Source organism: Diadema antillarum, unplaced genomic scaffold, assembly GCF_040938485.1.
Source record: "Diadema antillarum isolate AM-2024a unplaced genomic scaffold, OU_Dant_1.0 seq00002485_RagTag, whole genome shotgun sequence".
NCBI classification, from domain to species: domain Eukaryota; kingdom Metazoa; phylum Echinodermata; class Echinoidea; order Diadematoida; family Diadematidae; genus Diadema; species Diadema antillarum.
In genome coordinates this window covers 43836-71403 of record NW_027273090.1, presented here as the reverse complement: position 1 = coordinate 71403, position 27568 = coordinate 43836, and the positions used below count along the sequence as shown (strand labels likewise).

The 27568-nt window shown below is 37.0% G+C and overlaps 1 protein-coding gene across 1 annotated transcript; it reads left to right on the top strand.

The window, feature by feature from the left end:
- The first annotated feature begins 249 nt into the window (after nt 1-249).
- Nucleotides 250-25794, top strand: LOC139714868 (putative ammonium transporter 1). The gene is made up of 8 exons (XM_071626517.1): nt 250-355; nt 5037-5126; nt 6233-6460; nt 13187-13275; nt 14778-14912; nt 21251-21481; nt 22972-23110; nt 25685-25794. Exons 1-8 carry the CDS (start codon nt 250-252, stop codon nt 25792-25794), a joined length of 1128 nt encoding a protein of 375 aa, XP_071482618.1.
- Nucleotides 25795-27568: the final 1774 nt, after the last annotated feature.

The window sequence follows — 27568 nt, the reverse complement described above, 5'->3', positions numbered from 1 at the left end:
CCAAAGGGATCTAACCAGGCTACTACCTGAAATGATACTTCGCGGATCCAGTATCCTCGAACACTTTACACCCTAACACTTCTGAGCACCATTTCCACACGTGTGGAGAAAGGATTATAGGATCGGAAACGCCAAAACTATTTCATCTTCAATAACGACCGAGAGAAAGAGAGGGAAAGAGAAATAAGCGGAGGGAGAGAAATAAGTTACCACATATTTCTTCACACTTGTCAATCTCAGCAGGTCAAAATGGCAGACGGAGTGCCGAACTGGAATAAGACGGCGGAAGATGTCAAGTTACTGACGGAAAATGTTGACACATTCTTCCTCACCGTCTTCGGATCCATAGTGTTCTGTAAGTAAACTGGATTTTTTTGGTTATTTCTTTTTTGAACAATTAAAGGACAAGTTCACCTTCATAAACATAAGGATTGAGAGAATGTAGCAATATTAGTAGAACACATCATTGAAAGTTTGAGGAAAATCAGACAATCCGTTCAAAAGTTATGAATTTTTGAAATTTTTGTGCAGTACCCGCTGGATGAGAAGACTACTGCAGTGTATGAATAACTTAGATGTCACATGCGTACAACAATATAAGGAAAATATAAAGAGAATTTCACAAAATTCCATCTTTTGAAAAAAGTACACATTCCCCTGACTCGTTACCGACAAATGTTATGGGTAATATTATTCCCCTTGCCTTTAGAAAGAGGCAAGTCAGGTGCTCTTTAATTATGCGAAAAAAGAGAAAATATGTTGAATTTTCTTTTACATTTTCTTTATACTGTTGTACGCATATGACTCACAAACTGTAGTAGTCTCCTCATCCAGCGGTTCCAACACAAAACTTTAAAAAATTCATAACTTTTGCATCGATTGTCCAATTTTCCTCAAACTTTCACTGATGTGTTCTACTAATATTGTTGCATTTTCTCAATCCTTATGTTTATGAAGGTGAACTTGTCCTTTAAAGTTCTAGGAAGTTAAACTGTCTAATCCCCGGCACTCTGTTTAAAAGTTAATGGACAAGTCCACCTTCATATACATAAGGATTGAGAGAATGCAGCAATATTAGTAGAACACATCAGTGAAAGTTTGAGGAGAATTGGACAATCCGTTCAAAAGTTATGAATTTTTAAGATATCTGTGCAATCACTGCTAGGGGAGAAGACTACTACAGTGTATGATGTCACATGCGTACAACTATATAAGGAAAATAGAAAGAGAATTTAACAAAACTTTACTTTTTGAATAAAGTGCACATTTCTTCGACTTGCTACTGACGTATGTTAAGGGTAATATTATTCCCCCTGCCTTCTGAAAGAGAGAAGTCGAGTGTTCTTTTGTTATGCGAGAAAAATGGAAATATGTTGAATTTTCTTTATTCTTTCTTTATATCGTTGTACTCATGTGACATCACAAGCTATAGTAGTCTTTTCATCCAGCCGTGACTGAGCAGAAACTTCAAAAATTCATAACTTGTTAACGGATTGTCCGATTTTGCTCAAACTCTCACTGATGTGTTCTATTAATATTGCTGCATTCACTCAACCCACATGTCTATGAAGGTGAACTTGTCTTTTAATGTGTTTGGGTTTTTTTTTTTTCTTCTACTGAAGCTCACAAGAAGCTGAATGGTGTAATCACTGGCATCCTGTCTTGTCGTATAAAGATAGAAGAAGGAACGATGGCTGAAAATACTTGGCAACAACATTAAATTGAAACATCGCCATGCATTACATAATTTGTGAGAATCGCACAGAATCATTATCCTGTTTATCAAACGATACAGCCGATCCTTGGACCTTATTATGCCAGGTCGCTTGTGGCCCTACCTTGCATGTAAGGTATTCTTTTAAATTTAATTTTTTTTTTCATTCTGCTTAAAACTGATTATCCAGTGCTCCATTATTAAGCTACAATGCACTTATATAATATAAATAATCTGATGCTTTCATAATCGAACGGACTGTCTATTCTTTCATGTCTTTTGGGGCTGCGGATAAAGGGAATAGAATCTTCGAACAGAGACCCAGAAAAGGGAAGGAGATTTAAATCCCGTGTCGTATCCGTAGGGTCAGCGAACGTTAATTTATGATTGGATGTCTGTTGGCGTATACGCGAAACGCTTATGTGCTCCATTATTTAGCTACAATGCACTTGTATAATATGAATAATCTGATGCTTTCGTTTGCGAACGGACTGTCTATTCTTTCATGTCTTTTGGGGCTGCGAATTAAGGGAAAAGAACAGAGACCTTGAAAAGGGAAGGGGATTTGAATCGCGTGTCAGCAGGGTCAGCGAGCGTTCATGACTGGATGTTTGTTGGCGTATACGCGAAACGCTTATGCGCGTTAAATAAGTTTGCATAACTTTTCAAACTGTCTTTGTGAATATCAGCCAATGAATCTCGCTGAGGTGCGTCATCAAGGCAGGATTTGGGAAAACTCACTATAATGGCACATTGTTTTAGGCAGAGAAGGCGAGAAGGCAGCCTCATGGCACACGTGCAGGCATGCTTTTGCTCAATGCAGGGCTAACAGGCCTCGATGACTTATCAAAATCCGCCGAGACACCTTGTTCAGGACGTAAATGCAAGAAGGTAAAGGCTATGTCAAGAATCGTCTGAGCGTGTTGGTTTTAGGACAAAAAAAATACGCGAAAAGAGAGCAAAAACGAAATGTTGTTCTTTGTTACTGTAGGTCTCCCTTGTTCTTCGGAATCACTGTGTTTTGAGTGCTCAATAGTTTTGAACAAGATTCCCATCATAGTTCCTTGGTGAGTTTCCATGGATCGAATTCTCACCCCCATAAAGTTTGAGCTTCCGTCAACTACCGCCTCATTACTTTGGTTCCAGATTTTGAATAGATAATGTAAACAAAAAAAAAAGACTCAGAATGAGATCACGTATGAATGTCAAGGTGGTTTCGACTGGGTGTATTATTGCAGGGAGCAGCGATATACAGATCTCTATAATACTTTGCATGATAAGCCTCACACTCAAAGACCAGTAATATTCTATATCGTTGCAGGACGTCAACCAAAAGATATTTGCACAAATAGAGTTCCTTTGTGAAGTTGTCAGGACTATTTCAGCTGAAAAAAATGTAAACACGGTAAAGGTGATATAGTGTTTATGGATGGTTTTCGGTCATTTAGCAAACACAAAGTCCTTTGCCTGTCGGTATATACCTTGAAAGGCAAATTTAACCTCTTGTCATCAGGCTTGAAAATTCCAATGCACTGTATTATTCTTCTCGCACAAAAGTCATTACACCTCATTGTCTTCCTGTTTGGAGCACTATACGAATGAGACGTCACAATAGAAAATGGCGAAGTGATTCTGTTTACAAGTTTATACCGTGTGAAAGGCAATCGCACTGGTAGGCCTATACAGCTTCATGCTTATAAAACAAATAGAACATTTTCCATACATAAACAGTTTGTAGTCCACTTCATTGCTATTCTCTGACTGCCATATCAAGTGACTGACTGAATAACGACAGAAAACCTGGGTAATTACTGCCCCCATAGACTTTTTCTTTTTATTCAACTACAACTATATAGTATTAATTCCCTTTCAATCACGTAATACTATGAAACATCGATTCACTTTGGCATTACTGTACAACATAACAGAATAATTCCTTTAACAAAGAAAGCAATTAAAATATATATTTTTGTTTTTCAATATAACAAGTAAAATATAACAAGTAAAATACCACATAGTACAGCAATTACACAAAAATAAAAGCATATCTACAATAAACCACATCCCCAAAAACAATTATCCCTAACTACCCTTCCTTACAATATGGCTATACAATAAACTGTCCAAAATCATCAGAAAAAATTACTCCTCCATATTCCCGTCTCCTCTCCCTTTTGAAATCCCAGGAAGACATCTAATTATGTCCTTCCTCCCGTCCCACTTAGGCCTATAGTTTCCAGTCAAATGAACGAATGAATGAATGAATGAATGAATGAATGGATGAATGAATGAATGAATAAATAGATAAATATATAAATAGATAAATAAATAAACAAATTAATTAATTAATTAATTAATTAATTAATTAATTAATTAACTAATACGTAGATGAATAAAATGCTTAATAAAATTTAACAATACCCATGCACACAGACACACAGAGTATATATAGGGGTATGCAGGCACTTCATCAAATTCGACAGCTCAAGAAAGGTTGCCAAATAGAAAAATGCTGTAAAACTCTGACGTCGGATGTATCGCTTTTGTTCCCTTTAAAGTGAAGAGTTTTGATGTAATTCACAATGGAATGAGTGATCATTCGATTAGTATTATGATTTGGAAGTCTGATATTTCATTTTCTTCAAGAATTATAAATTTCAGAAGTGAATGGAAAAATGGAAAGAAAGAAAGAGAATATGCCAATACGCTACAAAGGAAAACAGAAGTAATTTTGGACACGTGGAATTACAAATTCGACTTTAAAAAGGAATGAGGTTATTTGTAGCAGGGGGAAAGGGAAAAAGATATATGCGGAAAAATAGCAATTATCACTGATATCACAGTCGTAGCTAACAACTGGGACTAACAGATGCAGATTTGTCATGTTTGTGCTTGTAATTGCTGGTATGATCAGAATCATGTCATGAATAATCTTAAAAGCTCAGAAGATCTCACAGACCATGGCATGAACAAAAAAGTCACATCCAATTCTGATGCCATTCAGCGTTATCATGCTTTTCTGCGATCATTATTATTACTATTCTTTTTTTCCCGTCTCCGATAAAGATGTTACCCGGAAGTAAAACACATTTCAATTCAATTCAATTCAAATTTTATTTTATTTTTCAAAAAAAAAAAAACATTAATATTTCACTTTCCTTGGTATAACAGAGAAGGTTGCATAAGCAAAACAAAGCAAACTGGATGAGAAGAATATAAAAGTGGAACCTGGTAGTGATAATACGATGTCATAAGAACTGAAGTGATAAAGACGAAGTAACATTACTGTATTTCTTTCTTTTATATTCTTACTGCTCTGAAGTCATGCATTGCGGCTTTGCCTACCTTGAAGCCGGCTCCATACGGACAAAGAATTTTACAAATACCGTCATGAAGAACCTTATGGACTCAGGTAAGTTTAAATTCTCCTTCTGCTGTTGTTGTTGTTGTTGTTGTTGTTGTTGTTGTTGTTGTTGTTGTGGATGTCATCGTTGTCGATGTCGTCGTCGGTGTTGTTGTTGAAATCTAAACTACCTCATTAAATTTACAAACGGAAAAGGGGCAACTTGAAAGCAGAGAGCAATATTGAAGCTCTCTGATTAACAACAACAACAACAACAACAAACAATTTTGATACCTTCATATTTTATTGACCAACCGTGCTCTAGTAAACATACTGCCGTGGAGCGTCATGTGTTAATGTATTGCAACATCATCAAATTCTTCGTCAGTGGTCACGGTATCAAATCTGAAACCAATCTATTGTAATACGCAGCTAACCAATTAAAAAAGTTATAACTAAATGACTTGTTTTTTTTTTTTGTTATCAGTTGCTTTGTGGCAAAATAGTTTTTAAAGTATATTATGGGCACAACAGGGAAAAGTCTTCTTTAAGCGTCCTAAGCCTTCTTTAGCGTCCTATATCCTCTCTTCTGAACTTCGTCCTGTAATTTATTTTTAGAATATTAATTCTTTCCTTCAAGGAAATTCTTTGGTCCTATATATCCCTAGACAAAAGATTCCATTCCAATCTTTGTATGAGCTATACCTACCATACGGGTGTCATAGGTGTGGTAAGAATTTATGCATTTCCTTTCAGCAAAATGCATTCTTATCATCAAACTAAATCATTGCTATCACTTATTTTATTGTTTGATTTGATTTGATTTGATTTGATTGTTCCACACCTCAAAACACAAATAACATGATACAATCGATTGAACATAAGACTGGACATAGCGTCGTAATGACAAAGAATACAAGAGAAGACAATTATACAAACATGAAATGTGGGGACCTACTAAAAAGCAAAGCTTGTAATGTATAGGTTCCTGTATTGTTTTTATCAATATTATGGCTATCATTACTTGGCTTAGCATGGCTTTGTAACAACAATAAACGGTGAAAAAGGTAAATGATGACTCAGCCCTACCCTTCCCCCTAATTCTTTCTGCGATGCTCGTGTTTAATGCTGTCAAACACGAGATTCATTCCCCCCTTAAACTCTCCCATCTTTAGGTATAGGAGTTCTTGTCTATTGGGCCGTGGGGTTCGCCTTCGCCTTCGGCAAGGGCAACCCGTTCATCGGGCTGTCATACTTCTTCTTCGACAACCTCTCGGCGCAGGAGTACGCCTTCTTTTATTTCGAATTCACCTTCGCCGCCGCCTGCACCACGACCATCTCCGGAGCCCTTGCTGAGAGGTTGGCCTTCCTCCCGTACATCCTCTACTCGGCAGCAATGACAGGTGTGCGACGGCTTAATTTCCCCTCCTTTCTCTTGTGTGTATGTGTGTGTGTGTGTGTCTGTTTGTTTGTTTGATTGATTGTTAATATGTTTGATTGATTGTTTGTTTCATTGATTATTTGCTTGTTATGTTCTTGCACAAAAGAACACACACTCTCTCTCACACACACACGTCCGCGCGCACGCACACACATACATATCATGTGATACACGCACAGCCTTGAAATTAAAGAAAACCAAAGCCCAAAGACAAATGTGGATTGAGTGAAAGCAGCAACATTAGTAGAACACATCAGTGAAAGTTTGAGGAAAATCGGACAATCGATGCAAAAGTTATGAATTTTTAAACTTTTGGTGTTGGTACCGCTGGATGAGGAGACTACTTGAGCATATGACGTCATGTGTGGACAACAATACAAAGAAAATATAGGGAGAATTCCACAAAAATTTACTTTTCTAGCATAATGAAAGAGCACTAGACTAACCACTTTCAGAAAGCAGGAGGGATAACTGCTGCCCTTAACATATTATGTCAGTATCAAGTTGACAGAATGTGTAATTTTCATGAAAAATTAATTTTTGTGGAATTTCCTTACTACTTTCCTTATATTGTTGTCCACACATGATGTCATAACCTCCAGTAGTCTCCTCATCCAGCGGTTCCAACGCCAAAACTTTAAAAATTCATAACTTTTACATCCATTGTCCGATTTTCCTCAAATTTTCACTGATGTGTTCTACTAATGTTGCTGCTTTCACTCAATCCGCATTTCTCTTTGGGTTTTGGTTTCCTTTGATAAAAGACGGAGTCAAGTATGATATGCGAAAATGGAAACATCCATATCGCGATATCAGATAACACATTCCAATTACAGAAGCAAACACACTAGCATACATAGGCCTACATACACACATACACACATAGGGATAGACCTATACATAAATCAATGCATACGTCATGGAGAGACTAGAATGATTGCGACTCCATGGTAGATAAAATGCAACAAATTCTCTATACCGTATTTGCTAAGTAAAGTTATTGACAAGATTTTGTCATGTAAATTATATTTCTTAGACAAATAATATTATTCGAAGTTACGTATACTGTACAATGAGCACAGAATAATCTTGTTCACGAAGTTGGCAAAGGGTGCCCGAACCCTTGCCTTATTCATCACCCTGCTATGTCCCAATGATATCTCAGCTGGCTTGGTTTCTTTATAGTCTTGCTCGGGTTTGTTTGTTTGTTTGTTTGTTTGTTTGATTTATTTGGTTTATTTTTCTTTCAAAATAATATCATACATAAATCAAGATTCTTTTCAGTAATATTTAATATAATATCAGTATACAGATTACAATATACATGATTCCAAGAAAGAAAATAAATGTATAAATATATTGATTCCATTAAGTAAAATATATGTACTATTATCAATTGATATGCAAATGATTACCTGAGAAATTATGCAGACTTAAGAATTGCCACTATAAGCAGATTCATGAACACGTAGCAGCCCAGAAAATCTACGTATTCTTACATAAAACTGTAGTATACATACTAGTATTTTATTTAGCAGAATGGGGATAAGACCTGAACATAAAGATGCATTGTTTCATAAAGTGTATAGATGCTAATAAAGATATAAGGGTTTAGGTGTCGAATTCAAACAAAGATCAGTGGTTACAATCAGAACACACTCCGATATATCACTTTTGTCAAGGAAACAGCGATTGGTTTGCTACTGCCAAGAAGTAATCAAAACCAGTATTAAAGCGCAGTACCTTATTATCATCACACAGATTTAATCATGTCATGATCCGAGTATAGATTACGTAGAAATACGTACTCCCGGAATTCAAATAAAATGGTTCTTGCGTCGAGTTATTTTTGATCGCAACTGAATGACAAATTGCACTTCGTCGATGTAAATAAGCACTGATTATCCAGTGTTAACCGGATTGTGGACATGATGAACACCATGGGTATATACTCGGGTGGGATTCGAACCTACGATATCATAGGCAGGCGTCACATCTGCTATAGACTACCGCCCAATAGCCAGTGATGGTTTATAGCCCGAGAACAGCAGCTGGTGCACTCTATCCAGCAGTCAGGCGGTCTTGGGTTCGAATCCCATCGTATGCCATGCTTGTTATCACGGCTACTTTTCAAATACTGAGTAAACCGTATAACAAATACGTCGCAGAGGAAATACCATTGTCAACTGTTATTCCTGGGTTCGTCAACAAAAAGGTTCGTTAACAATGCAGATGAATAATGAACGATTGCACTGTGAGCTAAGCCGAAATTCCGCAGGGACCCAGAGTATTTTCTTTTTATTTATTTCATTTTATTTTCAAGCAACGCAATCAAAAGTCTCTCCATGGTATGCTAGAGTTTTGCCCTAAACAATAGAAGATATCGAATACCAAAAGAAGCCTATACTTTAGGATGATTATTCTGTTGCCCCGCAGCATGCGTGTTTATTCTTTCACAAGCCAAACGTGTTTAAAACAAAAAGTATAACGGATAAGTAAGCAGTTAACGTGTTGGAAAACACACGGCAGTCTAGCTATGATTTCCTGTAGGCTATATTATACCCTTGTAAAGCCGCATGTTTCAAATAGTCATTATTGCATTTTTGCCATTCGAAGAGACGCGAGTTTCTGCTTGAGTTCCGGCTATACAAAGGAGTCATTGTGGGCGGGCTGTGTTTGCATTAAGTGAAGAGGTGTACGTTGTATGGGGAATATCTCTTGTGAAACAATTATTTCAGGCATGATCTCTCTAACGGTTAATGAAGCATGTCTTGCCTTTTGGTATGAGGATGATTTTGAAGGGGAACTTGAACTTGTGAACCGCATTCGTCGTGGATAGTGAAACATGCATGATTTCTTCTCTGTCTGGAATCTCGTATATACACTGTAAAAACAACGGTGTTAGATTTAACACCATGGGTGTTAAATCTAACGCCGATCAAGCTTCAATAAAGGACCACACCCACAGGTGTAGATAATGTATTGTGACGGTGTTAAAAAGTGTTCACCTGGCACTTCGTGGTGTTAATTTGACACTGTGGCTGATGATATTTTTGACACTGCGCTAGAGTTAATTCATTCATGACACCGCATGGTGTTGATTTGATATTGGTGGTGTTAATTTCAATGGTACATGTATAACACCCGTCCAGCTTCAATAGGAGACCACACCAACTGATGTTACTGTGGTGTAAATGTGTTTACACTTCTTTTTTTTTCAAAAATCAAGTACTTTATCGGAAAATTCTTCATCGTCTTGTTCAGAATTAACAAGAAATTCAGTCCCTAAGAAACTACTAGTATTCAAAAAAAAGTATTTTGAAATGACACCCGGAGGTGTTCATCCAACACCATGAATGAGCACCGGAAATTTAACACCAGCTCGGTGTTTCATATTTACACCGAACTTTTTGCAGTGTACGCGTAAGGATTGTGTCCCCCCCCCCCTACACTCACACAACACACACACACATGTACATGCATGTGTACAGTGCCAATAGAGGACCACACCGAAAGGTGTAGAAAGTATGTTGTAATGGTGTTGATAAGTGCTCACCTGACAATTCGCGGTGTTAATTTGACACTGTAACTGATGATATTTTGATATTGCGCTGGTGTTAATTCAACAATGACACTACATGGTGTTGACTTGATAGTGCTGGTGTTAATGTTAAGGGTATACACCAGCCTGGTGTCAATAGGAGATCACACCAGTTGCTGTTATACTGTGGTGTAAATGTGTTTCCTTTTTTTTTCCAAAAATCAAATGGGCCTACTTTATCAGAAAGTCCTTGTTTGACTTGTTCAACTTCAAAACAACAAGGAAACAGTATGCTAGTTACCTGTCTAAAAATAGTTTTATATTTTAAAGTGACACCCGGAGTTGTTAATCTAAGACTAGAAAAATGAACACCGGGAATTTTACACCAGTTGCAACAGCGTTTCACATTTAACACCCGATTTTTGCAGTGTACCTGAAAAGAGGTGGCTTAGGTTAGAGGATGAGAGGAAAGGAGTATTCTCTGTCATATTTATCGTCATATTCCTCTATCAACAATAGCGAGTTTTAGATCTGCGACGCGAACGCTAAGACGGCCACAAATGGTGTTCTGCGCATGCGCGAGACAGCAGCTTCCATTGTCCAATGTGGGAAGGATACGTCGTCTTAGTGTTCGCGTCGCAGATTTAAAGGTCGCTAATTTGACAAAGGAGTTCCACACGTCGTGAGTACAGAATGTTTGTAGAATCCCGGTGCAGCACTGCTGCGTCTATACGTAATTTTGCTGGTCATTATTATACCACTGTCATTTTTTTTTTTTTTTTTTTTTTGGTTCGGATTAGTTTCAAGGCAAAAAGGAGGACAGGTCAGGCCATTATTGTTGACGATTCCATGCACCAAATTTGAATTCGGCGTTTGCCCATCATGCCCATTTTTCCTTTTAAACCCCCACCAAATCAACAACGACCACATAAGCAAATAGGCTTACTATTGACGGTATCTCAATCACGTCGCTCAGGGATTTAAAACATACCAGGCAAAAACCAATGAAAAGATTTGAACAAGTTCATTGCCTCGTCATAGGCTGAATAGTTGCGCAGTAAAATCTATTATACGTGAAAATGTTGACCCCTTTGCTTCGGGCTTTTTTCCTTTCGTCTTTATCATTTTGTGTATTCATCTTTTCATTTTTTAACCTTTATCTCGTCAAGGACGACATCGTAAAGCGCAAAACACCAACCACGATAAAAAAACCCCCTCTTCTCTTGCTTAAATGTACGGAACCGCCTGAATCGTTGCAGACAATAATATCATTATTTTATCGATGGAGTGTCGAAAGGACTGGGGGGCTGAATTTAAAGGAGATGGCTAGCTGATCAGTTGGAATCAGTGGGAATGCTGGGGGATGATTGTTCCAATCCTTAATGTGGAATTTAATTAAGAGTACATCATGCATCTATTGTTGTGTGAAAATTATTTGCTTCAGAATGGTGTCATATTCAAGAAATGTGCAGTTTAAAGTTTCCAGGTTAGCATGCCTGTACAGTGACGGGGCGATTAAACTGCACATTACTTGAATATGGAACCATTCTGAAGAAAATAATTTTCACACAACAATAGATATATAATGTACTCTCAAATGAATCCCATAAGGATTGGAACAATCATCCCCAGCATTCCCACTGATTCCTGACTGATCAGGTACTAGCCATCCTCTTTAAGAATGTGCATTAGAAAAAAGCATTAAAGGGACATTCCAGACGATTTTCATAATTTCACATCATGTAGTACATAAATCGACAACTCCATGTGCAGATTTGTGGAATTTATTGTGGTTTTTAGCAGAGAAACAATACTTTGAAAAACCTTAAACAAATTACACTGAACAAGGATGATGACATAGGAGGTTCACATATTTCAGAAATGTAATTCCATCGTAATTCCATTACAATACCGCCTGCTTGCGAGTTCACCTGTGCAGAATCTATGCATGCCTTCTTCTTTTGTTCTATTTCCTAAAATTTTACTCTTTTTTATCAGAATAACTTATATTTTGACTGGATTTCCTCTTTAAGAGAAGGAAATATGATTTATGTAATGCGATGACTGTCGTAGACAAGTCCTTAATTTCCATTACTAGCTGGTATCATATTTTGGATCAAAAATTAAGTTCTTAAGTCTAGTGATAGGTTGAAAGAGTTTAAGTGATTATAGGTATTTTCATCTAAGAATATGTCAAAATGTTGGCATGCTGACGCTCCAGGAAGTACTATGCAGCTGTAGGTATACTATTTGCAGAATAACGTCACTTTTTATGACGGCATTTCCCAAATAGTATGTATCTATTTTTGGAAATGATGTCACAAAAATATATAGCACTATATTTGTCTGTCAAGAACCATCAAATATGACATGAAATGCACGATCTTTCTACATTGGATTTTCAATAACCTATTTATAGTATAGTCATATATAAAAGTACAGCGTTTGTAATGCGCAGAGACTCCAACTCTCCCGTTTTTGACGGGAGATCTCCCGCCGAAATCCCTTTTTTGCAAAACCTCCCGTTCTCCCGCTTGAAATTTAATATCTCCCGCTTGAAATGAATTCTTACTTAATATCATTTTATGTTGAAAAAATAAGCCGTAGATAAAACGAGAGAGCATCTAGAACCCTAGAGCAAGGAACTTCGCGCACATCAAATTGGAGTCTCCCGTTTGCTAGGGGTTTCAGGCGGGAGAATCTCCCAATCAGAAGGTGCTTGGGGTTGGAGTCTCTGAATGCGCAATCGATCTAGCAGCCCATGAATAATAGCCTAATAATATATAGGAACCTGCATTGGGAGTATTGTAGACTTCAAAGTCTCGTATATAGGAAAAGGGCTAAGGAATAATGAGGTGACGTCATGGACTTAAACATTTCTGGCGACTGTATATGCTGCTATTTTCGCGTACAGATATTTTCGCATGTGGAGAGGTCACAGACATTTTCGCGAGATGTTGTTTTCGCGAATTGACACCGAGGCTTATGCGCTAGTTACCTTTATTAGTGCATGACAATTATTTTTGAGTGTTGTTAAAATCGTGTTCCTACTGTCATTCGCAAAATTCGCGAAAATTAAACCCTCGCTAAAGTAACATTTTTTACATGGGATATATATACATTTTTTTTTCTCCGTTTCCTTGGCAGGTTTTATATATCCGGTGATATCTCACTGGGTCTGGACCGAAGAAGGCTGGCTGAATTCCGGGCCTGGTATATCGGGTGTTACCATGCAGGTTGGTCAAATCAAACACAGTGTATGACTGCATTTCAATGGAATTGAAACAAAACACCAATTCAACAAATAAACAAACAAACAAAAACAAACAAGCAGAAAGACAAACACACACACACACACACACACACACACACACACCATGACAGTCAATGAGCCAAACAAAATGACAGACACACAGAAAAATCACAAAAAGAGAGATAATAATAAAAGAATGCATTGTACACCAAAAATTTAGTGCACCGCTATTAGCCAAAGGTTCATCCATGGCTAAACATTCAAAAGGCTCTTTGCATCCCAAACAGCGCCATATTACAGTGATGGGAGCGTTGTCATTTTTTTTTTCATTAATGGTCATTGTGCTTTTGATACGGTATATAGCACGCAAGTGGGATGGGGGTGCAGTTGAATCGAAGTTCGAACCTCTTTGTATCATCAACTGCATGGTGAAAGCCACATAATAAAGAAAAATATATCAACAAATACACGTTATATAGACGCAGAGTCTCCTCCATGGCTGCATTGAATGTTCCAACAATTCAATTCGGGTCTTTATCTATCTTTATTCATAATTCATCTATTCTTCAAGCTCACGTATATCCCTTTGCGGCCTCAGGCTTTCTCTCTCTCTCTCTCTCTCTCTCTCTCTCTTTTATAGGGGGTCCGATCCACATTTTCATCGAATTATTCTATATTCTATACAGTGAAGCCGCCAAAAGTATTCACAAACAGAGTAATGATAAATTATTTCTGGAGAGGGAGAGAGAGAAAGAAAGGGGGAGAGACCCAAATGAATATGGATAAAAAAAAATCCAGGAGGTTCCAATCGATTGACCAAATGAGGGAAATTCATATTGAAATGGGCCAAAGTATTTCCATGGAGCTACAACCGTGGTATTTCCAACTATCTTCAAGAGCGATGCAAAATGTACAGTAGGTAGCAGTTTGGAATCATTTGAAAATCACAACCATGGCAACTGTACTCCATCATTTGACAAACTGAGACCATCTATATTATAAAGTTTCAATGAGCGAGGGAACTCCTTATACCATAACTATAGTTCTAGGCGAATCTGGTTATACCTATAGTGCAGTGTGTTTTCACACAACATCAATATTTTCCCTCAGAGTGTGATACAGGACTTGAATCTTTTACACACACCACCCTTCTGCTGACTTTTAGAATGCGTTCAGATATCCCAAAACAAAATGGTCCATAAATGAACAAATATTAAAAGATGGAAGGCACGTTCTATAAGAATGACTTTGATTTTGAGACATCTCAATCATTTCAAAAACGGATTTTCATCAAATCAACGTATAATTCCTCTTAGAATGATTGCATGCCATCCTGCAATATCAAGTGGTTTCTAATCAGCTGCCAAAAGGTTAAATAAAAAATCTGAATCCCCCATCTGAACTCAAACTATACCATCCCTCTGCTAAGTGACTCGTGCTGAAAGGGTCACAATTATTGAGGTTCCCCTCCCCCTCCCCATCCAGGATTTTGCCGGAAGTGGTGTGGTTCACATGGCCGGGGGTACTGTAGGGTTAGTAGGAGCCGTGCTTTTGGGTCCGAGGCTGGGGCGATTTGACGAGCAAGGGAGGCCGAGACAGATCGTTCAACCTACCATACCTGTGAGTATAATGCTGGCCATTACTATCCACCACTTCTAACCCTGCGTATGGATAATGAGTATACTGTATTAATGTGTATGTAGTGTGTGTGTGTGTGTGAATACATTTTGATAGTCTTCCATCTCAACCAGGTTGTCGTTAACCAGTGGGCATTATGAAGTGTTCTGCGACGTACCAGAGTGTTAAAGCATTGCCTTGCAGGAGGCTCTTTTTGCTCTACAGTGCTTGAATTTGGAAAAACTGTTTTATGTAGTATAATAAACATTGAAATCAAGTGACTAATCTCTTTCGAGTTGACATGCTTTTTCGGCCTTAAAAACAACCCCTCGTCCTCAATCCTCGGTTCCAATGTTCCGCTGCTCCTCTGAAGGACTCGCGGATGTCGCTGGTTCAGGAGATTATATCAGAGTATTCAAAGGCTACAATGCCTAGAACGATAGCGTATGCCTCGTGTACACATTAGGAACCTACATTCAGGAGCAACTTCCAGATATCTTCGAATACGTTCAAATTCTCAGGCAAAAATCTTGTTCCAGACGTTTACCTAACGAATGATGACCGTGTGCTAACTGTATTACTAGTATACACAGAAGAGAAGGAAAACGTGTGTGAAACGTTAATCCAACTGATGCTGAGCGTACGAAACGAATGACAAGGGAATACCCGTCGGATGCTAATATGATATTATGCATCATCGACTGTATTCATAACAACATCTTCAACCAAGTCTCTTTAGTAGCGTTATCAAAAAAAAAAAATCGATTTCAATACATTTAGAAAGGCGATCCATCACCAACATGGCTTAATGAATATTTTTTTTCACGTGATCTTTCACCTCATATTGGCGCACTTGAATACCATCTAGTTTATAACTCAAAGTATTTTTATTCAAGCACCTAAAGTGACGAAATAATCTCTTATAAGTGGAAATAAATTGAGTCAAAATAAGTCCCGAATTTAAGTTTGTATTTCGCGATGAGCTGAACGAGCTACTCACATCTAAACCGCTACCTGAACTGTGTGCAATCGTTAATCTATCGGTAGACCAGCGTCAGGCACGTCAGATGAACGACATAAATACATGAGGTTGTATCGTATGTCCGCAACAATATCTTTAAAAATAGTGAATCAATCTAAATACAAATTCAGGGTATGAAACTATAACTCATTGCTCACATCTTACAGAAAACTCCATTCGATTTGCTTCAGTCTGTCAGTGGTCAAAGAGAAATTAGGAATTTTGTAGAGGATGCCAGGAATCTCTTCCCTCCAAGTTTTGTCTATTGCATTCACACACAAGAGCATCGAAGTGCTAAACTTGGAAGAATCAGACTCATGACATGCTTTACAACAATCCACATTATTCAGCTGTGACAGCTTTAAATTGAGTGGGGTTTTCTGCAAAATAGAGCTAAGATGTTATATTTTAAGACCTTGAAGTAGCATTTAGGCAGTTTAATCATAATAAGATTGGGTGTTATCAATGCGAAAATCTGATCGTATTGTGTGTGTGGGTTTTTTTTTTTTTTTTTTTTTTTTTTGGGGGGGGACATACTGTAAACATCAGCAATTTTCGTGTTTTACGGTTTCTTTTGGGTGGTGGTGGTTTTTGCTTTGTTTCATTTCAAATCTGCCTACAAATCTAGGCCAAAAACTCAATTCACATCACTTGTTCATACTGTGCCTTTTGAGTTTCGGAATGAAAATACATGCCAATTTCCTTCTCATATATTGTCTGTACAATCCGTATAATACTGTGAGAATGTTTTACGTACGTCATGAGTGAGCCAATTGATATCAAGCTCTGTTCTTTGAATGTGAGGGGACTTGGAAACCCCTTTAAAAGACGATGCGTTTTTAATTGGATAAGAAATTCAGATTATCATGTGATTTTCTTACAAGAAACACATTCTTCACCAGATTCAGAAAAAAGATGGTGTCAAGAATGGGGATATAAAATCATATTCAACCATGGTCGATCTGACAGTGCAGGAGTATGTATGCTTCTGAAACCTTCTGCAACTTTTGAAATAGTAAACACTGTTAGAGATGACAATGGTAGAATATTGTTGGTCATCCTGAAATTCAATGCAAATTTGTTAACACTCGGTAATATTTACGGCCCCAATAATGACAACGATAGTTTTTTTGCTGATCTGCATAAGCTACTTGCAATGCACGGGGAAGAACCATATGTAATCGGTGGTGATTTTAATACAATTTTAGATGCTAAGTTAGATAAATTTCCGAATTTGATCCAAAATCATCCACGATGCTTCAAGGCCATAACTGATATAATGTTAGATTTTGATTTGATTGATATATGGAGATCCTTTAATTTATCAAAATTGAAATACACTTGGATGTCTCATGACAGTAAGATAGGAAGTCGTATTGATTATTTTTTGATATCCCAAAGCTTAACCACTACAGTTGAAAAATGTGATATCCGCTTTGGATATAAAACGGACCATTCTTTGATTTCTTTGATGTTAATGAAGTCAGTTGCAAAGCGGGGGCCGGGATTTTGGAAACTCAACACATCTATTTAAGCTTCGGCAAAAAATCTGGAAAAGATACAAAGTGTAGTAGATTTAGTTTTGACTGAAAACAAAGATTCGAACCCAATAAAGACTTGGGAATATTTGAAATACAAAGTAAGACAAAAGTGTATTCAAATTTCAAAAGAAAATAAAAGTGTCCGTCAGAAAAGATTGAGTAAATTAGAATCAGAAATTAATAAATTGCGTAATACAGATAATTTGAATGATAACAATGTGTTATTGAATTATCTGAAAAGGAAAGAAAGGGAATATGAAGAATTACAGGAAGAAGTCGTGCGTGGTATAATTGTCCGCACCAAAGCCAAATGGATTGCTGAAGGTGAACGTAATACTAAGTATTTTTTTAATTTGGAAAAGAGAAATTTTCAACAGAAGTGTATTTCTCGATTCTCTATTCTCTATTTCTCTACAAACAATGGCATTTTAACCGATGCAACTGATATTCTTGAAGAAGAAAGGTTATTTTATCTCCGGTTATATACCAAAGACAATCTGAAAAAGTTAGATGTTGATCCAATTAAAAATTTGGTGTTACCTACACTGCATCAGAATGAAGAACGATTCATTGGGGGAAAGATTTCAGAGAAAGAATGTTATGAAACTATAATGTCGTTTGCAAACGATAAAACACCGGGATCTGATGGTTTACCCATCGAGTTTTACAAAATATTTTGGTTTCAGATTAGAGATTTGTTATGTTCTATGTATAATAAATGTTTTGAGGAAAAATATCTTCCACATTCAATGCGAAGAAGCATTATAACTTTGATTCCAAAAAACGGTAAAGACCTGTTACTTTTAAAGAACTGGCGTCCAATATCATTTCTTAATAGTGACTACAAGATTTTGGCAAAAATTCTCTCCCAAAGACTTAAAAAGGTTTTACCTTATATAATAAGTAGGGATCAATATGGTTTCCTGAAAGGTAGATACATAGGAGAAATTATACGGTTGTTCATTGATATAAAACATTATTGTGAAATGCATAACATGGAAGGTATTGCTTTAAGCATTGGTTTTGAAAAAGCCTTTGATATGTTAAATTGGGATTTCTTATATTATGCTCTTTATACCTTTGGTTTTGATCAGTCTTTTATTCAGTGGGTCAAATTGCTATACTGCAAAATTGAGGGTTGCGTAATAAATAATGGGTTTTCTTCGAAATCTTTTGATATACAACGTGGAGTGAGACAAGGTTGTCCTTTATCTCCATATCTTTTTATAATTGCAGTTGAGTTACTTGGCTGTTTAATGCGACAAAATGAGGAAATCAAGGGATTAAGAATATACGATATGGATGTGAAAATATGTCAATATGCAGACGACACAATTATGTTTTTGAAGCCGAATGAATTGAATCTAAGAAAATGTCTTGGAGTGTTGGATAGTTTCAGAGAAATGTCAGGCCTAAAAATAAACCTTGAGAAATGCAATGTAGTCAGACTTGGAGGTTTTTCAGAAACATTGTGTCGAGACATTCCATTTATTTGGCCAACAGATTTGTTTATGTATCTAGGAATAAAGATTCCCCTCTCTGATTGTACCAACGATTATGATTTGAATTTCAAACCTAAAATTGCAGGAATAAGAGCACTTTTGAATTTGTGGAATTTTAGATCTTTGACACTGTATGGAAAAATTGTTATAATAAAATCTTTGATAATTCCAAAATTGATTTATCCTTTAAGTATATTGCCAAATCCTCCTCCATCTTTCTTTGATGAGGTTCAAAAATTATTCTTTGGGTTTTTATGGAGTTATAAGAACGAAAAGATAAAACGTTCTTTGTTGTATAATGATTATGATGAGGGTGGTCTGAAAATGCCGCATCTGCAATCTTTTACCTCTGGTATGAAAATAACTTGGGTAAAGAGGTACCTTGATAAAGAAAATGAGAGTAAACACAAAGTTTTTCTTAGAATGTATGTGAAAACTATGGGCGGTGATATGTTCTTTAAATGGAATCTTTCACCTCGGCACCTTATTCTACATGATAATATTGATATTTTTTGGTACAATGTTCTCTTTGCATGGTGTCATTACAAGTACTACAATCCAGCTAAATTCAAGGAAATTGTTTCACAGCCATTATGGTTTAATTCCCATATTTTAGTTGATGGTCAGCCTATTTATTCTAGAAATTTGTTTGAATCAAATATGATTTACATAGGAAATATTATCAAGCCTGATGGTTCCTTCATGAATTATGACCAAATATTAAAGAAATTTAATCCAGGGTCATTCTTGATTTATTTTTCAATAGTACATGCAATTCCTCAAGAATGGAAATTCACCATAAAACAAAATATGGATTGTCAAAGTGTTGTATTACTTTCAAATCCTTGTGATCTTCTACTGAACAATTTTCTTAAATCCAAAAGAGTTTCAAATTTTTGTTACCCATACTTTGTAAAGAATCATAAAACCACACTTTCAGAGACAGACCATCAAGTAAAATGGGAAACTGATTTACTGTTGAACTTACAAGATTCTTTGTTATGGAAGTCTCGATTTTCTTTGATCTATAGATCATCGATAGAGAACAGAATTCGTAATTTTCAATTTAAGTTCGTACATAGAAAAATCGCTACTCAATATTATCTATGTAAAATAGGTATCAGTGATTCTGCACTTTGTAATTTTTGTGACTCTCATCCACAGACATTATTACATTTATTTCTGAAATGTACCCATGTGTCATCCTTCAGGTATGAAGTATTTTTTTGGCTCAAAGCTAAAAATGTCCGCAATGTTATGTTCACAGATGAAGAAATCTGTTTTGGAACTTTGCATGTTGAAAGGGGACATTTCGTGAATACAATTATCTATTATACAAAATATTTTATATTTTCTTGTAAAATCAAAAATATCATTCCAACTCTAAATCCGTTTCTGTTTTCTATGAAGCATTTGGAAAATACAGAACGCATCATAGCTATGAAAAAGAATCGTCTAGATTTTCATGTGAGAAAATGGCAAGCTCTTATACCATAGTTTTCTATGTTATACATGTATGTTTTTTCCATAATGTACTATTCATGATTTTGCATGTATTTGGTATATGAAGCAGCATGTGAATTGGGAAAATAAAGTTGAAAAAAAAATACTGTAAACATTTCTTTCTCACACCCATGAGAGCAGTAGAGTTCAAAGTTAAGGGTAACGCGGAAGTACCTTTTAATTTAAAGAAGACTCTACCTCAGCATAAGACGGTGTTCTTTTTCTCCTGCTTTTCGATCGAATAGATTGTAAGTTTTACGATTTTCTAGAAAGTTAAGAAAAAGAAATCAAATATCTCACACAGTAATTATTGTCTTTAGATGTTACCATTCTGGCTAATGAATTCTTTGCATTGAGCGTAATTCTGTTTCTTTAAGGGTTTAAGCTGGATGTTCTTAATGCGCACTTATCTATTGCTTATGATTTTGGTTAGCAAGTTTTGAATGGATTTTGAACAGGGAACGATGAATGTAAAGCTCCGGGAATTGTTAATGTTCTATTCAATATGTCATTATCACAATTCACGTTATTATCACAATTGCTTATTTGTTTATTTATCCAAACCAAAGTTGATATTACTATAATACTCTAATCATGATTTATGAAACTTATGTGATTCAAAGTTCCTTAAAGTATTATGTAATCATGACATGTAGGCATTATGTATATTGCTTTGTATTACTCTGTATGAAAAGAAAATCATTTGAATTTGAATTTAATTTTCCATTCCCGATTTCTGCCACCACCGGTCACCATCACGACCAACATCAACAGTACATAGCCCTCGGGACATTCATTCTGGTGTTCGGCTTCATGGCATTTAACGGCGGTTCTGCCCTCACTCTGTCGAAGCGTGGAGATAATGTGGTCGTCGCTCACTCAATCATCTGCACCGTCGTCTCCGTCGGGGCCTCGTCGACGACCACGATGGCGGTGGTTAGGCTCTTCGGTTCGACCAAGCAGTGGAACTTTACCCTGGTCTGCAATGGCGCTCTGGCCGGAGCGGTAAGAAATCTTCAAACTGGACATTCACACTCCTGTTGTCTATGTCTGTTTTAATGACACAAATATATCAATACTGATTATATTACATGTACATTAAAATATATCATGCCCCCCCCCCCCCCGAAAAAAAGAAAATTACAAAAAGATTCCTGCATTAACAAATTTCAATATAATTACACTGAATTAATTTATTTCAGGGTCTGGAAATGAAATATCTTATCTACATTCTGCAGTTAATCAAATTCATTTTGGTTGAGTGATCACAGAGAAATGTGGATCGTTGTAAAGCATGTCATGGGTCTGCTTCAGTTATCACCTGGTTATCTGCAAGTTCAGCAGTTGTTCTTGTTCTTGAAACTGCATATCAATGTGTGAATACAATGGACAAAAACTGCAGCGACGGGATTCCTGACATGTTCTACAAAGATCCTAATTTCTCTTTGACCACTGAAGCAAATCGGGTGGGGTTTTCTGTAGGATGTGAATGATACGTTACTGTTTCATACCCTGGAATGTTATTTGGATTTATTTACTATTTATAAAGTTATAATTGCGGAGAGTCCCGTTGTATTCCTTTCTTTCTTCCTGTTTTTCTTTTTTTTTGGGGGGGGGGGGGGTTGGGGAGGGGGGGGGGGCAAACGGGATTATGTCCGTTTATGTTATCTGTTACATCCGTCGTTGAAATCGTTAAGTCCTCAATATATATAGAAAGGCAGAAAAGGTCGTTTGATATTTGTGACCATGCATCACAAAACCAACAAAAAGTCGCACCCCTTGATTTTATGTGAGACTCAAAAATAGGAAATAAAAAGGGTCAACAAAGTCAATCTTGAGTTTTTTATATTTTCTGAAAGAGATTTTCTTCTACATTATGCTTAATTTTGGGATCATAATATGAATTGGAAACTGTATTTTCAGCAGTTTTTCTACAACCCCTTTTTTGCAAAGTAGTGTGATCAGGTATGTCTTACTGCTTAGACATGTTAGAGGCCCCTTTGAATATTTTGAAAATCTTTTGCACTTCTTGAAAATCCTTTGCACACATTCAACTCTAATAACTTTTGAAAGGATAATGCTACTGCTTTGAAAGTTGGCATTAATCATGGACAGAATGTGTTTATACAGCATTAAACTAGTAATCTGATAATCTCTTCATTGTTGTTGTTACAGAGGTTTACATCCTGTTTTTGTCCCATTCATCGCAGAGCTATGGTTCGGTAAAGATTATCAAAGCGCTTGAATAGACAATGTACTTCAGAGCCTCTACGCTGAACAGAACGGGGATATTACCCATCTCAGAAACATTATCTTATTATGTAATTGAGATTGTATACACAGACAATACACTGATGACGACAAAAAGGGTTAAACTGGTGTATATAGGTCTGTCGGAAGTGACGATGTAATAAACAGAAGAAGGAATGAAGACTGTTGTTGTTCTTGTCATCACTATTTTTATTTTGTTGTGCTGTTGTTGTTCCTTTTTTTAGGTGTCGATTTGCGCTGGCTGTGACGTTATTCCAACTTGGAGTGCACTCATAATCGGCTGCATAGCTTCTTTAACGTACCTCGCCTGGAGCTGGCTAGTACTGAAACTACGCATCGACGATCCTGTGGACGCTGTTGCGGGTACAGAACAAACAAACCCAAAACAAACAAACAAACAAACAAACAAAAAATACCATGAAAAATAAAGATAAAAAAGAAGAATCAATTGAGTAAACACACATGCCTTGTTTGTGTAATTCACAAAAAGTTCACGAATATCGTTAATGGAATGGCGTGTAGTTCTCATCTGATGTGCTATGAATAATAAAGCTACAATGAGGATTATCGTGGTTTTTTTTTCGGGGGGGGGGGGTGGTTAAATTTCCAAGGACATCATAGCTCCCTTAAGGAAAGGTAGAGGAAAACCTGATAACTACTAACTTGTTCAAGATCAGCTCATGTATCAGAATAATGATTTGATATGATTTATGACTGTGATATCAGCTATTTTAGTCTGCTTATGGCAATGAGACCAGGCGGGGAGAAAGACCCATAAAGAATTGCGCCAGAGGATGACAGATCATGCCAGTTGTATTGTCAAAATGATCAGACGCTGTGGTAAACCGTTTACTCGTTTGTTTTGTCCCGAACGCTGTGTTATAGCTCACACACATACACAAAAAAAAAAACAACAACAACAACATTGCAGCCTTTGGCTGAGAATGATGATATCATTCAGTGATTCTTCGAATCGCCGGGGATTTGCTATACAATGGAATACAGTTTCTTTCTTTCTTTTGATATTTTCTCGTTCCCCTTTCGAAACCCTAAAATCCTAAAAGGACCTGAGGTGCTGCACTCACTAAATGATGTAGATGGGGAAAACTCAACAATATTAGCTGTTTATTATTGACATGGATGGTAAGCAACAGTTACTGCATGGTAACTGCAGCATAAACTCGTCACCAGACTTACCCAGATAGAAGACTCCTACGATTGTCACGCCAATTCATTTTTAGACAGCCGGACATCTTCCTGTTCTTATGGCTTGCTTCAAACCAGACGAAACAACACTTCCGCGAAAAACAAACCTACTCTATTATCAATCAAAATGAGTTATCTGTCTTTTGAAGGAAATACAACAAATTCATCTGGAGTAGGCCTACAAATAGAAAAATATATGCATTATGTGATTATTATTTGGAGACCCTGTAGCGTGGGGATACATAGGTTGCCCGATTCATTCGCTGCCCACCGGGGTACATTCGAAAACCACGAATAGCACCGGTCAGCGAATCCAATAATGCGCATCGTGGTTTAGGTTCGGTTGAGATGGGGCTTCAGGTTTCCAACGTTTTTGTAATGACTTCTTTTTAGATGATGAGAAACCTAGAATAAAAGCATATAAGCATACGGCATATATTATAATTCTAAGAGGAATTCAAAGTTCATTAATTCTGATGGAAATCGGTTTTGAAATGGCTAATGTATACAAAACAAAGCAAACCTAATAAAAGGTGGAACCCAAATTTTATTAAGATTGTTTTGTTTTACTTTGTTTTGGACATCTCAGCCATTTCAAAACCGATTTTCATCAAGTAAACTTTGAATTCCTCTTAGAATTGTATGGTCTTTAACAGTTCAAAAAGGGGTTTCTAAATATCTCGCAAAAAGTTAGAAGCTTCGTCCTCAATTCAACCAATATTATATTATTCCTTAAAGCGTACGCTCGTCGGTAAGGATCGGCACCAGTCGGGATTCTTCGGCCGTGTGTGTCTTTGCATAGAGATCAGTGATAAAGCTGTACACACAATTCGATTCGGGAATCCTCGAATAAATCTGAGTCGGACCAGTCTTTCCACTCCATTGTAACATCCCTATAGATACCTGCTCTTTAAAAATGTGTTGGATGGTATCAACATGTAGATAACAGGGGCGGATCCAGGAATTCTGTGAAGGGGGCGGGGGGGGGGGGGGGCCGCAGCTAATATTTCTGGTGCCACTTCCGTTTTTCTGCTTTTGTTTTCAAAGAAAAATAAAGGGGCGAGCACCGGTTTTTGGCGAGTTTACATGTTTGTTTGTTTTTTTACTTGCTGGACGCGTTCTACTTAAGTTCTACTTGCGGGTGTTCTGTGTGACCTGCGTGCCAGGCGCGTGGGGGTTGACAACTCAATGCAGAAATTCCTCTGAAGGAATGTCCGAAGTCTCACAGAATACCATTATCTTGGTTGTATACGGGGACTGCGAAGTACATGCGTGGGAGTTGCCTACGAGGTGTTGCCGCTTAGGGCCTCCTACTGGCGTTCTGGATGGACCCTGCGGGCAATCCCCACGACCCTTGGTCATGCTCAAAACTTGGCTGCGGGTAAATCGGACTTGCATGCGCACACAACGGGCGAGATACGAGTTATGTACTATCAGGTGCGGATCAATTGCGGAGAGCTCCGGGTAGCAAATTTGTTCCCCGCAAGTCAACCCGTAAAACTTCCCCAGATACGGTATGACAAGGCCTTGAGCATGCTCAAAACTTGTTCCGAGTGAGTCGCGCCGACTTGTCTTGCTATCGAGCTCTTTGTTTGTTTGGTGTACACGATCCCTCAGATGGCCACATATCAACTGATGATGAGTAAAGAAATAAAAAATCTCTGAAATGCTTTGAAAGTGTTAAATATTTTACCATTTATTTTCTTAATGTGTTTCTTCGTTCCTGTTTAGTGCATCTCGGAGCTGGTACCTGGGGGATCATCGCCGCCCCGCTGTTCAGTAAAACCAAAGGAGTCTTCTTCAATTTCAACCGATTTGGCTTCACGGTAATTTGCGCGTAGTTCTCTCTTTATTCATTTTTTTTTATTCTTATATATTCCTCTTTTTGTGCTTGCATCTATACTATTGACGTTCTGTAAGTTCAAATTTCGATGATATTGATAATAATGATAGGGCCTAATGATAATAGTAATAGTAGTAGTAGTAGTAATAATAATAATAATGATAATAATGATTATAATATTAATAATAGTAATAATAATAATAACAATGATAATAATAATGATAATAATAACAATAATACATTCATTCATACATACATACAAACACAGGCATATACATTCAGTTTCTATAGCGCCATTTTCCATTCTTATTAAAAGTAAAAGTTGTAGTAGTAGCAGTAGTGTTGTATTAGTAGATAGTAGTAGTAGTAGTAGTAGTAGTAGTAGTTAGTGGAGTAGTAGTAGTAGTAGTAGTAGTGGTGGTGGTGGTGGTAGTGGTAGTGGTGGTAGATGGTAGTAGTACAGTTATCGTTATAATTTGCATTACTGATGATCGAGGGAACAAAACTTCTTATCCAACATTTTCCTCCAGTGCTTCGGATGGAACCTACTTGGGGGCGTGGCTATTGTCGGATGGGCAGGCATCATATCTTTCGTTCTTTTCGGGTCGCTCAACTTTTTCAACCTTCTTCGAGTTTCGGAAAGGGAGGAGGAAATGGGTTAGTACATGTACAATTATTTTGTTTACATGACTTTTTATGATTAATAATTGTCTTTTTATGTAGACTCAAAGAAAACAGATTCTAAAGAAAGACATATCTTCCTTTATAAATAAAGAGTGCCTGGTCATTACGCAATGAGACATGAATTCATTATTGTTTTTCTATCTGCGATACAGTTCGATTTTGGCATAAATATCATAGTTCGGAATTAAACATGGGCCAAAAGACTGTTGTAACTCCATCTCTTGAACCTGTTTGATATAACATTAACATTGCCTTATTATTTTATCATTTTCAAGTAACACGATTGGCAGTCCCTTATAATATTCCCCCTCGCTGGGGGAAAATGTAACTCCTGCATGCGGGAATGTCAAGCGTTATATTACACCTGTAAAGATGTCATTGATTAATATTCTGTATTGTATCTGGCATATCAGCGCATATAGTGTGTATTATGTAGAAATAGAGAGAGAGAGAGAGAGAGAGAGAGACGACAGACAGGCAAAGTGACAGAGACTTTGAGTGTATCTTTAAAGGGATGGTATATATATTTAGTCGAGATGGTCCTTCAGGTTTCCAACTTTGTTTTTGTGCGATTATATGAAACCTTTTTATTATATGAAATATAAAAGAGCATAATTATATTCTACAGTAATTCAAAGTTTATTTGATGAAAATTAGTTTTGAAGTGGCTTGGTATCCAGAAACCAAGTAAAACAAAGTGATCCTAATGAAAGGCGCGTCCCACCTATCATAAGGATCGCTTTGTTGTGGACATCTCGGCCACTCATTTCAAAACCAATTTTCATCAAATAAACTTTGAATTTGTATATATGTTCTGGCATATTTTAAAAGAGGTTTTTCATTATCTAAAAAAAAAAAATGTGATAAAACAATTCGAAACCTGAAACCCCATCTCAACCGAAACTGTACCATCCCTTTGACATTCCTCATAAAATCAACACTGATATAACAGTCAACGCATATTTATGGTGTGTAGTAATGCATAGAAAGAGATAGTAAAAGAGAGAGAAAATATGAAAGCGTATCTTTAATAAATTGCATATCACCAGGTCTCGATGTAGCAGTCCATGGGGAGCCTGCTTTCCCGT